We start from the raw sequence: 12,764 nt of genomic DNA, 5'->3' as shown, positions 1-12,764 counted from the left end.
CGCAGGCAGCTCACCTCCAGGTGTGTCCGGCCAGCGTGGTGTGTTGCTCCATGGAGTGGAACCGCTGGCCGGCCAACGACGCCCATTCTTATCCAAACACAGAGCTGCATGAAAACCTGCTGATGGAAAGAGAGCAGGGACGATGTCTGGACCTGGCCATGGCCCTGAACGACCAGGACCGCCTGTTTCACTCCTTAAAGATGAAGACACTTTTCCCAGAGTTGATCCAGAGTGTGGAGGAGGAGGAGAAAGAGGAAGAGAGGAGGGAAGAGGAGAGGAGGAAGCAGAAAAAGGCAGCAGCGAAGGCAGCTGAAAAGGAAGCCATCTGGGACTCTTTTAACAAGTTTGACTTCCATAACCATGATGAGAAAGATGATAAGGATGAAGATGAGGTTGAAATAGAATATGAGCAGGAGCTAACCCAGGAGGAGAGAGAGGCTATAGCCATAGGCTCGGGGGTGGATGCTGATGTCTTAGAAAACTACAACGCCTGGGAGCGCATGTTCAGTATGGAGATGGGTGGCTGCAGGGAGACTGAAGGGGCAGCTAATGCAGGCAGAGACCAGCAGAGACTGGCTGCAGGCAGAGGAAAGGGCCTGACCACTCTGACAGAGGAAGATACAGCAGATACCTGTATGGGTGCCACAGTATCAGACACCTGCAGACAGGTGAGCAGTGCATGCATGGCTTCCTCGACATCCTCCGCCACCTATCTCGCTGGAAAGCTGAAGACATTTGTGTACGGACATGTGGAGCCGATGAAGATCATCACTGTGCGTACCTTTAAAATCCCAACCAGCTTCTCTGCCAGGCAGAGCCGCATCCGCAACCCTGGTTTCTACAAGAGGGAGAGTCAAGCTGTGGACACCAGCGACCTCGGGGTGGCGCTAGAGGAGATGCCAGTGTGGGAGGAAATTCAGGTTAGAGAGAGAAATTCATTTTTCATATAGACTTATTCACACTTATACGCACATATTGTTATTATGAAGTTTTACCTGAGTTTTTGGTCACTTGGGGGCAGTCTAAACAAGCTGAGAACATGATGCTGACATATTATCACAAAAAGTCACAATTCCTTTAGTTTAGTTCAAAATCAGAAATACTTTTTGATCCCCGGGGGAACAGTGTTACAGTTGCTCAAGCTGCTAACAAGACATTAAAGAAATAGAAATAAACAATACATTTTGGTCTCTGCCATCTCCTGTGGGAAATATCTGTCTCTCAAGCTGCTCTTTATATGTTGTTTGGCGCCGTGCAGGTAGAGTACAGTAAAGTTTGCAGCCAATAAACCGGAACAATGAGTCGAAAGATGTTACAGAGCTGAGTTCTGAGACTCATCGCTATGAGTGACACCCCTCACATTACACAATTATTTTATCTATTATTATTATAAAAAAGATTATAACCCTTTACATGTCTTAAGTGTGGGTTTTCCTGAGAGACGGTCAAGCCAAATTGTATTACACATCTATGTATAAATATATCTTATTTACATTTTTGACAAATGCAACCAGTGCTGGAATAATTAGTCTATTAATCAATTTGTCAATCAACAGAACTTTAATCAACAACAGTTTTTCATAATAAATCTGTTATTTAATCTAAAGAAATTGCCAAAAATGTGCCAGTTAAAAAAAGTTCTTTGGGTTTTAGAGTGCTGGTTGGAAAAAGTAATTTGAAGATTGTTACTTTGGGCTCTGGGACATTGTAATCTAATATTTTTAACATTTTATAGATAGAATATTTTGTGGGAGAATATGATGGAATTGCCTGTTTTCATCATACAGATAATCATCATCTTGAATCTATTAATTGAAGAAATAATTAAATTAATCAATAATCAAGCCATATTTAAAACAGGACACCATAATTTGCAGCAGATACATCAGTTTACTTGTTCAGATGAGTTCAGGGCCATCATTATTCATCATTATTCATCATTATTCCTCAGGCCTCCCTGCTGTGCTCCCTTGAGAAGGAGCAAAGGGGTCACCTTATTGCAGAGAGCAGATGCACAGATGGTCTGTTACAAGATGAAGGCACACAGACGTACAACTTCCTGTCTGCTCCTTTCGGGAGAAACACGTTACTGGCTGACCTCACCGCTGCAAAACCGCTGGAGCTGCACCTTCAGCTGCAGGTGGAGAGCGTCACCAGCCGACACCACAAGGCCAGCTCCGCCTTCACCTTCCTCTGTGGACACACCTTCAAGCGCAGAGAATATGTCAAACATTATAAGTGGGTTCCTGCTTTTTTCGAATCTGTATTTTTTTTTTATTCCTGCCTGCATGGGGATGTAACAATTTATATTAGTGTCCTAAAATATTAAGTTCCTTCATAGAGGAATCAAGTAAGATATGGGAAAAAATTCCAATATCAATCAAATTTTGGGTTTAAACTCATACTAGATCATAAAACGGTTTATAACGTACTTCTATTATCATCATTGTTACTTTATTCTATTCTGTAGAATTCACTGACGCAATCTGATTTGTCCTAATGCATTAAACACCACCCGTCTTATACTCAATGTTGTCATGTGCAGGAACATCCACAGTGACATCCAGATGGGTGTGAATGGATGGTTCGAGCAGAGATGTCCCCTGGCGTACCTAGGATGCACCTACAGCCAGAAGAGGTTGCAGCCCTCTACACATGAAGCCAATGTCATGTACAAGTGAGATAAAACTAATAGTTAATCTTTATTATTGTGTTAAAAGGTCCAGTGTGTAACATTCAGCAATGGTTTATAGTATTCATATGTATATTTTTGTTTATAATTTTGTGTGTAATCACCTGAAAATAAGAAGTTGTGTTTTTGTTACCTTAGAATGAGACGTTTTTATCTACAGGGGGATCAGGTCCTCTTCCATGGAGGCCGCCGTGTTGAATTGCCATGTTTCTACAGTAACCCAGAAGGGACAAACCAAATACTGGCTGCGGATGTGGCCTTTCGCTGATTGTACAGCCACCGTAGTTTCTCCTTCATGCTTGGTTTCAGTTGGTGGCAATCTGCAATCTCACCGCTAGATACCGCAAAATCTTACACACTGGTCCTTTAATTAGATCAGTTAACTGATCCATTGTTATTATAAAAAGATTGATTACAGCAGATTTAAGTTTTAGTGTCACTTTAAAGTTGCATTTAAGAATCAACAACTTTAATCAAACTTAAAGGGTGACTTTTTAAGCACCTTTACACATAATAGTGTGTACATACACATGTGTACTACTACTATATGTGTGAAAGAAGATATATCTATACAGCCTTTTGTGACTTGTGAATTGGGAGTAAAATCTGATAAATTGCCTTAAGGTGATGTCACTGAGTCAGTGTCAGTTGGGTCTTAAGACTACAAATTTAAAACTAAAAAAAATCTGTGCATGTGGAGTTAGAAAGAAGTGAGCTTACCAGACCTCTGTAGGGCTCCTGCTCCTCATCTCTGCTTGGGCCAGCGGCTCAAGGCTACATTAGCCACTGTTACCACAACACAGCTGAATGTCCCTACCAAACTGTTGGCAGTCAAGTTGCATTATGGGCAATGTATGCACCAGGTTTTGACAAGATGGAAGAATGTGTGAAATATGTTTTTTGCTGTCCATTATTGAGTTTGACAGTGTTATACTGTAGTGAGTGTAGTGCTCTTTAAACCAATACTGCGAAGGATCGTCTTCTTCCAAACAAAGCAGAAAGAGTGGTGAATTAGGCCTGAAGTCCTGTATAGTTGCATCCTTTCACCTTTAGCACTGCCCTCCATTACAGAGTCCTTACAAGTGGAAATAGGTTAGAGGTGTCAAGTGTCCAGCAACGGTTGAAAGCCATTAAGTCTTAGTATTGCCATCATTGATTCTCTGATATTATTCAAGAAGCCTTTTAATTCCCTGCAGATAAATTACAACCATGCAGGGCTGTAAAAATATACTGTAATGCAACTTTAAAGACCGCAGTTTCAACTCTGCTTTCAGCGAGGATCTAGGCTGCTTCAGCCTGCATCCCATCATCCCTGTCTCTTTGGGTGACACCTCCCAGCCGTCCAGGAGCACAGCGGTCTCCTCCGCCACTCAGAGAAAGAGAGGAGGTCAGGCAGGAGGAGGGGACGACTCTCTGAGCTTGCTGCCCTACGAGGTGCTGTGCCACATGGCCAGTTTCCTGGACAGCCTGTCCCTGTCCCAGCTGGCTCTGGTGTCCCAGCTCATGAGGCAGGTGTGCTCCTCGCTGCTGCAGGAGAGAGGGATGGTCACCCTCCACTGGGAGAGGAAGACATACTCGCACGGAGAAGCCAAATGGAGGGTGAAGCAAAGGGTAAGAATGAGGAGTGACTGTAGGTGTTGCTTTCATCAGAAAAATCGCGAATAACTAATAGACTTTTAGCTGGCTACACATTTAAATGTATCCAACATTTCACGAATAAATGAAAGAAAAGTCCCAAAAATATAAACACATTTCTGTAGCAGAACTTCTTCTTCTTCTTCTCTCCTCTTCCACAAATCATCTCACGACTCCCTCAGATTTATAATCTGACCCATAGGAAGGGGTCCGACCCCGGTAGGTTGGGAACCCCTGGACTCAACCACTGTATATAAAGTAGTTCAAACGAGCTCCCCTCCACCAACTAGAGCACATTGATCCATCAGTACAATCTAATAGTGTCATATAAATATTACTCATAGGGGCCATTTAACTACTTACTTACTACTAAGTACATTTACCTTTGATACCTAAAGTGCTGATAATACTTATTATTGTTTTGGCACCTGGACAATCACTGCTTAAAGTTAATTAAACTATAACTACTATAAACTATAACCTTAACTAATAAGGTTTTAAAAGTTTTCAATAATAATAAATAATAATAAAGTCATCTGTTTCTCTCTGTGACTTCAGGTATGGCAATTCAGCACCTTGTTCACGCCTGTGGACACTTGGTGCTTTCAGGATGTGCCGTCCATGTCCGAGCACCTGAAGGTGTGTCCTTACTATGAGAGAGAGTGCAGGACGGAGAAGATTCACCTGCCGCGCATCAAAGAGGAAGTCCAAACCAAAACCAGCTGCAAAGGTCCCACTCTGGTCAACTTGTTCCAGCAGAAGAGGATCATGATGTAGTGTAAAGCGCTGACATGCTACTGTGTGCTGCTCTAATCTGTTGTTATAAAACAAGGACCTCGTTGCATGTTGTCCACTCTTGTCCCTGCTGCTGCCGTCCACTGTCATTTAAATATTTTTAAAACAATAAAAACACGAGTCCTGAGATTAATGTTTAGACTTTAATCTTTGAGTTATGTCTGTATGTACCAGAAGAGAATAAAAGTTAATTATGTCCAAAATAAACTAAATAAAGAAACTAAGGTAATCAGAAAGCCACTGATGTTTTGATTCAGGTGTTTCTATCACTAGTTTATATAATTAAGAAGAAATCAGGATAAGAGTGAACAAATCCAGCTGTGAGTCAGGTTCACATACAACTCTTCCAATAATTTACACTGTGCATTTATACATTTGAAATGCAGTTATTAATGTTCATTGTAGACACTGAATTTACATTTTTGGAATAACACAACATGAACAAATACTTGTATGGTTTTATATAATGTCCCTTTGATGAATAGCTTAGTTATTAAATTGAACTGACAATATGTTATTAGATTGTCAGACTTACACTAAACACAGCTTAGATAGTGTTTTGGTGAGGCCTTGCTTGATTATTTTTATGTCTCACTTTATCTTAGCTTTCTATTTTAATAATAAACATTACAAGTTACAAGCAAACACAGTCATGGGTGAGAAACACAGAGCTGACTCCCTCTAGTGGTTCTTGCTGGTGTTATGTGTTTTGGTGAGGATGTCTGCTCTGAACAGTTTGTAAAACAGCCCTATGTTCATGGTGGAGATGAAACTCAGGCCTACTGTGCCCGTCATCAGGACATAGCGAGGTATTTGTTTACTGTAAGCTGCTGCCAGCCAGCGGGCCATCCAAGCTGCTATAGAGACACGAAACACCAATAACCTGCAAAAAGAGAAGGTCATCAATGAGAGACTGTGTGGACTTATGAAAACCAGAGCAGATTAGAAATATCTTCCTGTGATGTTAAAATTGATTTCATATACACACTTACACACAAAGGTGAGAAGTAACTGAGTAGAAATACTTTGTTAGTGTACCCTAGTAGTTTTTTTTTCTTTTTCTGACAACTTTTTACTTTTACTGCCCACAATATTACAGAAGTATCTGTACTTTATAGTCCTTACATTTTCAAAACAGACTCGCCTCTTTAAGTTTAATGCATTTGAGGGGAAATATTATTATTATTTATTTATTAATTAATTTCACACATTACAGATGTGACACGTGTAAGTTTGCCACCTCTGCTCACATATAAAAACTGTTTTGTCCAAGAAGCAGTTTGACTTGTGATTTTTCACGTGACCGTTGTGAAGAGAGTAAAGAGAAGCCACCTACGTCCCCAGGCAGAGCCAGCTGGTCATGCTGTAGGTCACAGAGGAGCGAGGGGCTGTAATTTCAGTCCCTGACCTGTTCCTCTGTCCTGACAGGAGCAGGAGTTGTCTGATGTGAAGGAAAACAGAGTTGATCTCCATCAGCAACGACGCCACAGAAAAGCCCAGGTAGAGACGGGACGTTATAGCCAAACTGAAGCAGGACGTCACCTGAGAAAAAAGTTTGAACACAAGAATCAAAGGTTAAATCCAGAGTTAAATCCAGTGGTGGAAGTTCATTTAATCAAATTCTGTACTTACGTTTTTCTATTTTGAGGTATTTGTAATTTACTTAAGTATTTCCATTTTCTGACTTTATGCTTTATTACATTTTGGAGGGAAATATTGTACTTTTTTACTCCACTACATTTATTTGGTAGGTTACTGTTTACTTTGCAGATTCAGATTAATAATACAAAACATAATGAACAAATAAATTATAATCTAATATTATAGATATACAGATAAAGCATAATTGATCACCAGGGGGATATAATCAGCTCCATCTTTAATGGTGGCAACATTGATACGCATCCATAATTATAATCCAATACATTATTATGTTTATATTTTGAGGTGACTTTTAGTTACCAATAAAATAATTAATGAACGTAGAAACCAACTGCTTTACAACTTTCTAAGGGTTCAGATTATGAAGTAACTGATTAAGTAATACTAATAAAATAAATCAATCATTATACATTGTAATAAGTATTTAGAAGGATACATCTTAGGTTGTCAAGTTGCAAAAAGTCCCTTTGGCTGTTGTATAATGTCCACTGAGATAAACTGTTTCATATGTTATTTCTTTTATTGATCAGGAGGGCCTCTGTAGTGAAAAATATTGATAAGCTTTACCAGAAGGTAAGTGATCAAACTATTTATATATATATAAATCTCCCATACACTTGCACCAAGCAGAACTATAATGAAACTGTGGTGCTCAGAGTGAAGTAAATACATTTTTTACCACCTCTCCTGTTAAATCAGCAGTTTTAAAAAGCCACACAGTGCCTCAAAACATGTGTCTTATGTTTTACAATGTTGTGACACTAAAGTGACACACACACACACACACACACTGAGCCGATGAGCTGCTGCCCTGCTGGAGGTGAGGTGGGTCATGACCTCTGCTGCCTGAGTGTCAAGTGTCACACAGATCAAGGCTGAACACTATTGGAGTTACAAACAACATGACTGTGCAGTTTTATTCACTGAACTTGTCATTATCACAACACACACAGATGTAAGGGGTGGACTATTAAAAAGAACACCTCACAGTATTATAATTAATATTTTGATATTAGGAACTTCACAGAGTTATTATTAATTATTCATAACATCACATTACCAGTAGAGGAAGAAAAACTCAGATCTTCTAACCAAGTGAATGTAATAATAACTATAATGGAAAATACTCTTGTAAAAGTAAAAGTGCAGAAGTATCATCAGCAAAAGGCTAATTACATTATTAGATTATTACTACTACTACATTAACATGTGAGGAGGATATTAGTGCTATAGTTGGTCAAGACAGAGCTAATGAAATTAAATCCAGTTTTATCTACTTTATACTTATATACCGGACAACTTCCCCCGACCCTAGTGGCCCCATGAAGATGGGTCTTATATGTCAAAATCTTGTTTTAAGAGTTCATTTTGTTTTTTACTGTCCTCACATGGTACATAAATAAAGTTATTAAAACAAACTCCCTCAGCTAACTCACAAGTAAACCTGTGGCCAGTTGATATCCTAGCATAGGAACTCTTGTTTGTTTCTAGTATTTGATGAAGAAAGGGGCAATAGGGGCCCAACAACAAAGTTTACAACCCATACAGGTTAATCAGTCATGCTGTTGGGTATTTTAGTATCATATAATGAAATTATGCATGATATAATCACATCTTTTGAACCTAAAATCTTGATGTGCAAAGAAACGTACTGTCAGACAAATGTAGTAGATCAAATGTAGCATCACGTAGTTAAAGTTAAAGTAGCATCAAATGTAAATTACTCAAGTAAATGCACATAGTTACTGTCCACTGCACATTACTGAATGAATATTTGTGTTATGTCCTTACAAATCCTACTTCAATGACTCAACAATAAATCCAAAAACGATCCACACAGTTATATTGCTGCTAAATTGTGAATGTGTTCCTTAATCTTCTTGTGTCTCTTCTGATTTATTTACAGTGTTTTCTTTTAAATACAAACACATGAGGTTTAAAGTTTATTACCACAAAGTGGTGGAGGAGCACTTCCCAGGACTTTTTAAAGGGCTGGTTCAAGGCTGTGTCCAAGAAGTCATGGATAAAATAACCTAGAGTAGAAGAAAGTACATATAGTTATATGTAAGTATGCAACACCTATAAACATATACATTCATATACAAAACATCTAGAAATGTAAAACGTCAAAATGTACTTTCTCACAGTGATCTTCAGCTCAATAGAAGTGGCCACCAGGAAGAAAAATTCCTCTTTTCACTGTTTTGATTGAAGCTTTTTCAAACTCTTTATTAAACCCTGCAGAAAGGAAGTTTTGGTGGGAAACATTTGTATCATTCCCATAAATTAATGTCAGTATATAACCTGCTTTGATGGGCAAGTGAGGTATAGTACGTTTTCCTTGATTTAATCCAGGATCAGATTGTTGCATGACCTGGAAGTCCTTCTTGTAAAAGCCTAAAAACTGTGAAGAAATGATTAATACGGCTGTTGCAGAGGACCAGTGTGCAGCAGACTGCGACTAACTGAACACCGCTCCCATTTGTATTTGACAACCTGGGAATGAGAACGAAGCCTATCTACAGCCACTGTTTGGTTTGTCCATTCTGGACTACTGTAGAAACATGGCAGACTCCACGGAAACGACCCGTGGCGTCTGTAGACACACCGATTATACACCAATGAAAACATACATAATGAATATTATATTCCATTTTTGACAATATATCCTCCTAAATGTTACACACTGGACTTTTATTTTCCTGTTTCATTTCTTAATTAGTGAATAACAAATAATTGAAATGTGCAACTGATCTGTCTGTTGATGTTGATGTAAATCTGTGTGTAAATGTGGGAATTTGTGTGCGTTAGTGCAAGTGTGTCACCTGTAGACACAGACACAAGACTGTGGGAGAACGTGGAACAAGAGGAGATCACGTCCTCCAACATCTGGGGTTGATGGTACAAACTACATGGTGAGAAAGAGAGAAGAGAAGAGTAAAAAATTTAAATAAATGACAGTACCATCCCTTATTACCGTGTCTTTACGCACCATAAAACAGCCCATGCTCCCGTCAGCGAGCTGTGAACCAAAGAAGTGCTGGTATTCCTCCACTTCCAGGCTTTCTTGCGAGCCGTCTGTGGTGCTGGAAGGAATCTGACAATCAGATTCAGCAGTTTGAAAGAGCATGCAGATCCTCCAATAACCAGAAGTGTTGATCTCAAATCCATAACTAGACTTTACCACAAAGCCTGGTCCGCCCCCAGAGTTCACTTCAAATCCCATGTGCTCCTGAGTTCAGTTCTAACACACATTCCTCCGCTCACTTTGGGTTGATAAACTGGTCACTGGTAATGGGTGAAGGGTCATGGTCATCACAGGACATCATGGCTTGACGTCTTTCCTGGTATAAAAAGAAACACTAGACCATTAGCTACAATATGAGGCAACTATGTATGTGTTCATATCCAGGAGACAAAGTACCATCTACAGATAACAAATGGAACCACAATACCCACAAATTAACGTAAAAATTAATAAAATAAAAAATAAAATAATAACATTATAATAATAAAGGAGAAATATCACAATAAACAAACCATGTCAGCAGCTCTGTAAAGGCTGGACTTTCTGTGCTAAGAGCTAACATTATCATAACATTATCATAATCAGTGGTTGTCAGGGATCCTTGAGAGGGTTGAAAAAAAAAATATTTAATTTTACTATTATTTAAATTAAATTACATTACATTTTATTTGTACAGCGGCAACTTATAACAGAAATGAACTCAGGGCTCTTAATATAGAGCAGGTATATCCTTATTACTCCTTATAAAGTGATATAAAGAGACTCTTCCTACTATAAGCAAGCTCTTACTAACAATAAGTTATTCCTCTGAGGCTTCAGGTAGCTCACCTGGTGGCCCATATACCTGTGTGTATCTGTGTGTGTGTGAATATTTACTGAATACTCCTCTGCAGGATCTTTATTTACTGCTGAGTATTTCTTCCACTGCTGCCCATTACTAATCTCTTTTAACATTTAATAACCGGATGATTTTCTGTTTTTAAATCCTTGATCTTTGCAGTGGGTGAGTCTTGAAACTTGAACCGACTGAGATGTGATGGTTCCACCTCCGGTTTTGCCTCTTTGTCGCCTGTCCATTCAGGGTCGACTGCCTCGTCAGCCTTTCTCTCTATACCGCCGCAGTGAAACACAAAAGACCACCATCGCCTTTTCTCTTCAACAATAACGGGGCTGAACACGACCAGTGACATCACCCAAACCGCTCAGTCACCGGAGACCCAAAAGTAGACTAAACTTTTGGTAGATTTTTACCTTTTTATTTTTATTTTTTAAATCTTCATCAAACTCAAATCGGCCACGTTTCATGGTCTCCAAGGATCAAAGGGATGAGGGTTGGGGATGGACCAGTTGCCGTGGAAACGGACTTCTATCCCATCATTGAGCTGCTGAGCAGAAAACAACCTGTGAACTCGGAAAAACTACTTTCAGCGGAGGATCTGATTAGCTTTTAATGTTTCTGGAGGCGGTTTGTGTATCTTGGTGGAGTTACAACTGAATCAGAAACATGTCCGGGACCAAACCACGTGAGTAACCTGTCACTTTTATTGATTGAATAACAGGTTATCAGGTTATTGGTCTGTCACTGAATGTCACTGCAGTCACTGGGTGTTTTCTGGGTGGCTGAAATGGAAATAATGGTATTAATCCAGCAACATTTAAGTGTTTATGTCCTTTAATTTCCTTTGAAATGTGTGTGCATGTGTGTGTGTGTTCAGCCCGTCAGGAGTTTTCAGACTCAGATCCAGAGGACACATCAGAGGAGCTGACAAACCTGGTGTGTCTGGAGTCAGACCTGAAGGATGGACAGTAAGAAGGGGAGGATGTTCACAACCTGGCAACCCTAAAACCTGTTTTTATTTATTATTACTTATTGTTTATTAACTATTAATCAACAAATTAGGATACACACACAAATAAACCTATGTGCCATTTAAATTGGTTCATTTATATTATTTATTTTTAAAGATATTTAAAGCATTTCAGTGGTTTACGACGCTTTAATCAAACACGTGTATGTACAGTGTTACGTGTAATGTTTAGTATGTTCACCATCTTAGTTTATCATGTCAGCTAATTAGCACTACACATAATGTACAGCTGAGCCTGATGGGAATGTCATTACTTTTGCAGGTATTTTGGGACATAAATACATACATACAATACATTTTCAACAGATGACGGCACCAGATGAAACGTTAAGGGCTCACCTGAAATTATTACATTTCATCCTGAGTGTCTGGACTGAATTTCATGGTAATCCAACCAACAGTTAAAATAAAAATCAAGAAAGTGAACCTCATGGTGGCACTAAATGAAAAGTCACAGAAGTCAGTGGGACTTCATCCTCTGGAGTTCATGAATTTCATGCCAGTGCACCTCATATTTGTTAAAGATCCCCTACAGACACATATATTAAGATGTATACTAATAATCTGTTTGGAAAATTTAAATTCTTTGCAAAAAAAACAAACATGAAACATGTGAAAAAATGCTTCTATCGGTATGTAATTTCATGAGGCAGGTGGGTAGGAGTAGTATAAGTATCAAAAAGTGGCAAAGATGAATACCCACGCACTGTGTCTAACCTGCAATACTACATTTATTTGCAACGTTTGGGTACTAGACCTTCATCAGGCAAAATGCATGTAGTCTTACAAGTTAGACAGCGTGCAGGTTTTCATCTTTAAAATCCTTTAAAAGACATCTCCTCCTTCTACCTCAATAAAACTTATGCAAATATGCAAATTTGGTTAAATTATAAAGTTGGACACAAGATGTCTCCTACTTCACTCATTCTCAGTCTATGTGCACTGGTAGCTTCAAGTTTCTACATCACACTTAAGTGCATATTGGACTAGTATTTGACTTTCAAACTTTTTGTGACGTCACAAATCAGGCTCATAAGCCCCGCCCCTTAAAAATCTGATTATCAGTGAGCACAGAGAAACTTTC

General features: G+C 39.1%; 3 protein-coding genes across 3 annotated transcripts in view; 2 read left to right on the top strand and 1 right to left on the bottom strand.

Moving 5' to 3' along the window:
- Positions 1-5: 5 nt before the first annotated feature.
- On the top strand, positions 6-5,362 carry LOC118331767 (F-box only protein 40-like; the record flags this gene model as incomplete). The annotated part of the gene is made up of 5 exons (XM_035666844.1): positions 6-920; positions 1,952-2,238; positions 2,546-2,677; positions 3,967-4,303; positions 4,886-5,362. Coding segments are annotated over 5 exons (1,890 nt in total), but the record flags the coding sequence as incomplete, so codon positions are not given.
- A 401-nt stretch (positions 5,363-5,763) lies between these two features.
- Positions 5,764-10,009, bottom strand: LOC118332099 (TLC domain-containing protein 2-like). The gene is made up of 5 exons (XM_035667252.1): positions 9,777-10,009; positions 9,610-9,692; positions 8,735-8,817; positions 6,459-6,664; positions 5,764-6,005 (listed from the first exon to the last, which is right to left on the bottom strand). The coding sequence occupies exons 1-5, from the start codon at positions 9,953-9,955 to the stop codon at positions 5,804-5,806; spliced, it is 753 nt and encodes a 250-aa protein (XP_035523145.1). The 5' UTR covers positions 9,956-10,009; the 3' UTR covers positions 5,764-5,803.
- Positions 10,010-11,316: 1,307 nt separating this feature from the next.
- The window catches only part of LOC118332096 (apoptosis-inducing factor 3), a 15,742-nt gene continuing 14,294 nt past the window's right edge, over positions 11,317-12,764 (top strand). Inside the window, exons 1-2 of the mRNA XM_035667246.1 lie at positions 11,317-11,335; positions 11,528-11,618. Of these exons, the coding sequence (XP_035523139.1) occupies positions 11,317-11,335; positions 11,528-11,618 (110 nt within the window). The remainder of the gene's footprint in view (positions 11,336-11,527; positions 11,619-12,764) is intronic.

Source organism: Morone saxatilis, unplaced genomic scaffold, assembly GCF_004916995.1.
Source record: "Morone saxatilis isolate NCDOM2014 unplaced genomic scaffold, NCSU_SB_2.0 Contig20, whole genome shotgun sequence".
In the NCBI taxonomy this organism is placed as follows: domain Eukaryota; kingdom Metazoa; phylum Chordata; class Actinopteri; family Moronidae; genus Morone; species Morone saxatilis.
Note: the sequence above shows the minus strand (reverse complement) of the source record. Positions and strands in the feature narration are given on the sequence as shown.

What these genes read in the sequence shown, in the direction of transcription:
- LOC118332099 (XM_035667252.1), bottom strand. Translation starts at nt 9,955, where the DNA reads ATGGATTTGAGATCAACACTTCTGGTTATTGGAGGATCTGCATGCTCT. An exon ending in TGCTCCTCCACCACTTTGTG is followed by an intron (nt 6,665 to 8,734) that starts GTAATAAACTTT and finishes CTTTTTTCTCAG; the next exon opens with GTGACGTCCTGCTTCAGTTT. An exon ending in AGCTGGCTCTGCCTGGGGAC is followed by an intron (nt 6,006 to 6,458) that starts GTAGGTGGCTTC and finishes CTCTTTTTGCAG; the next exon opens with GTTATTGGTGTTTCGTGTCT.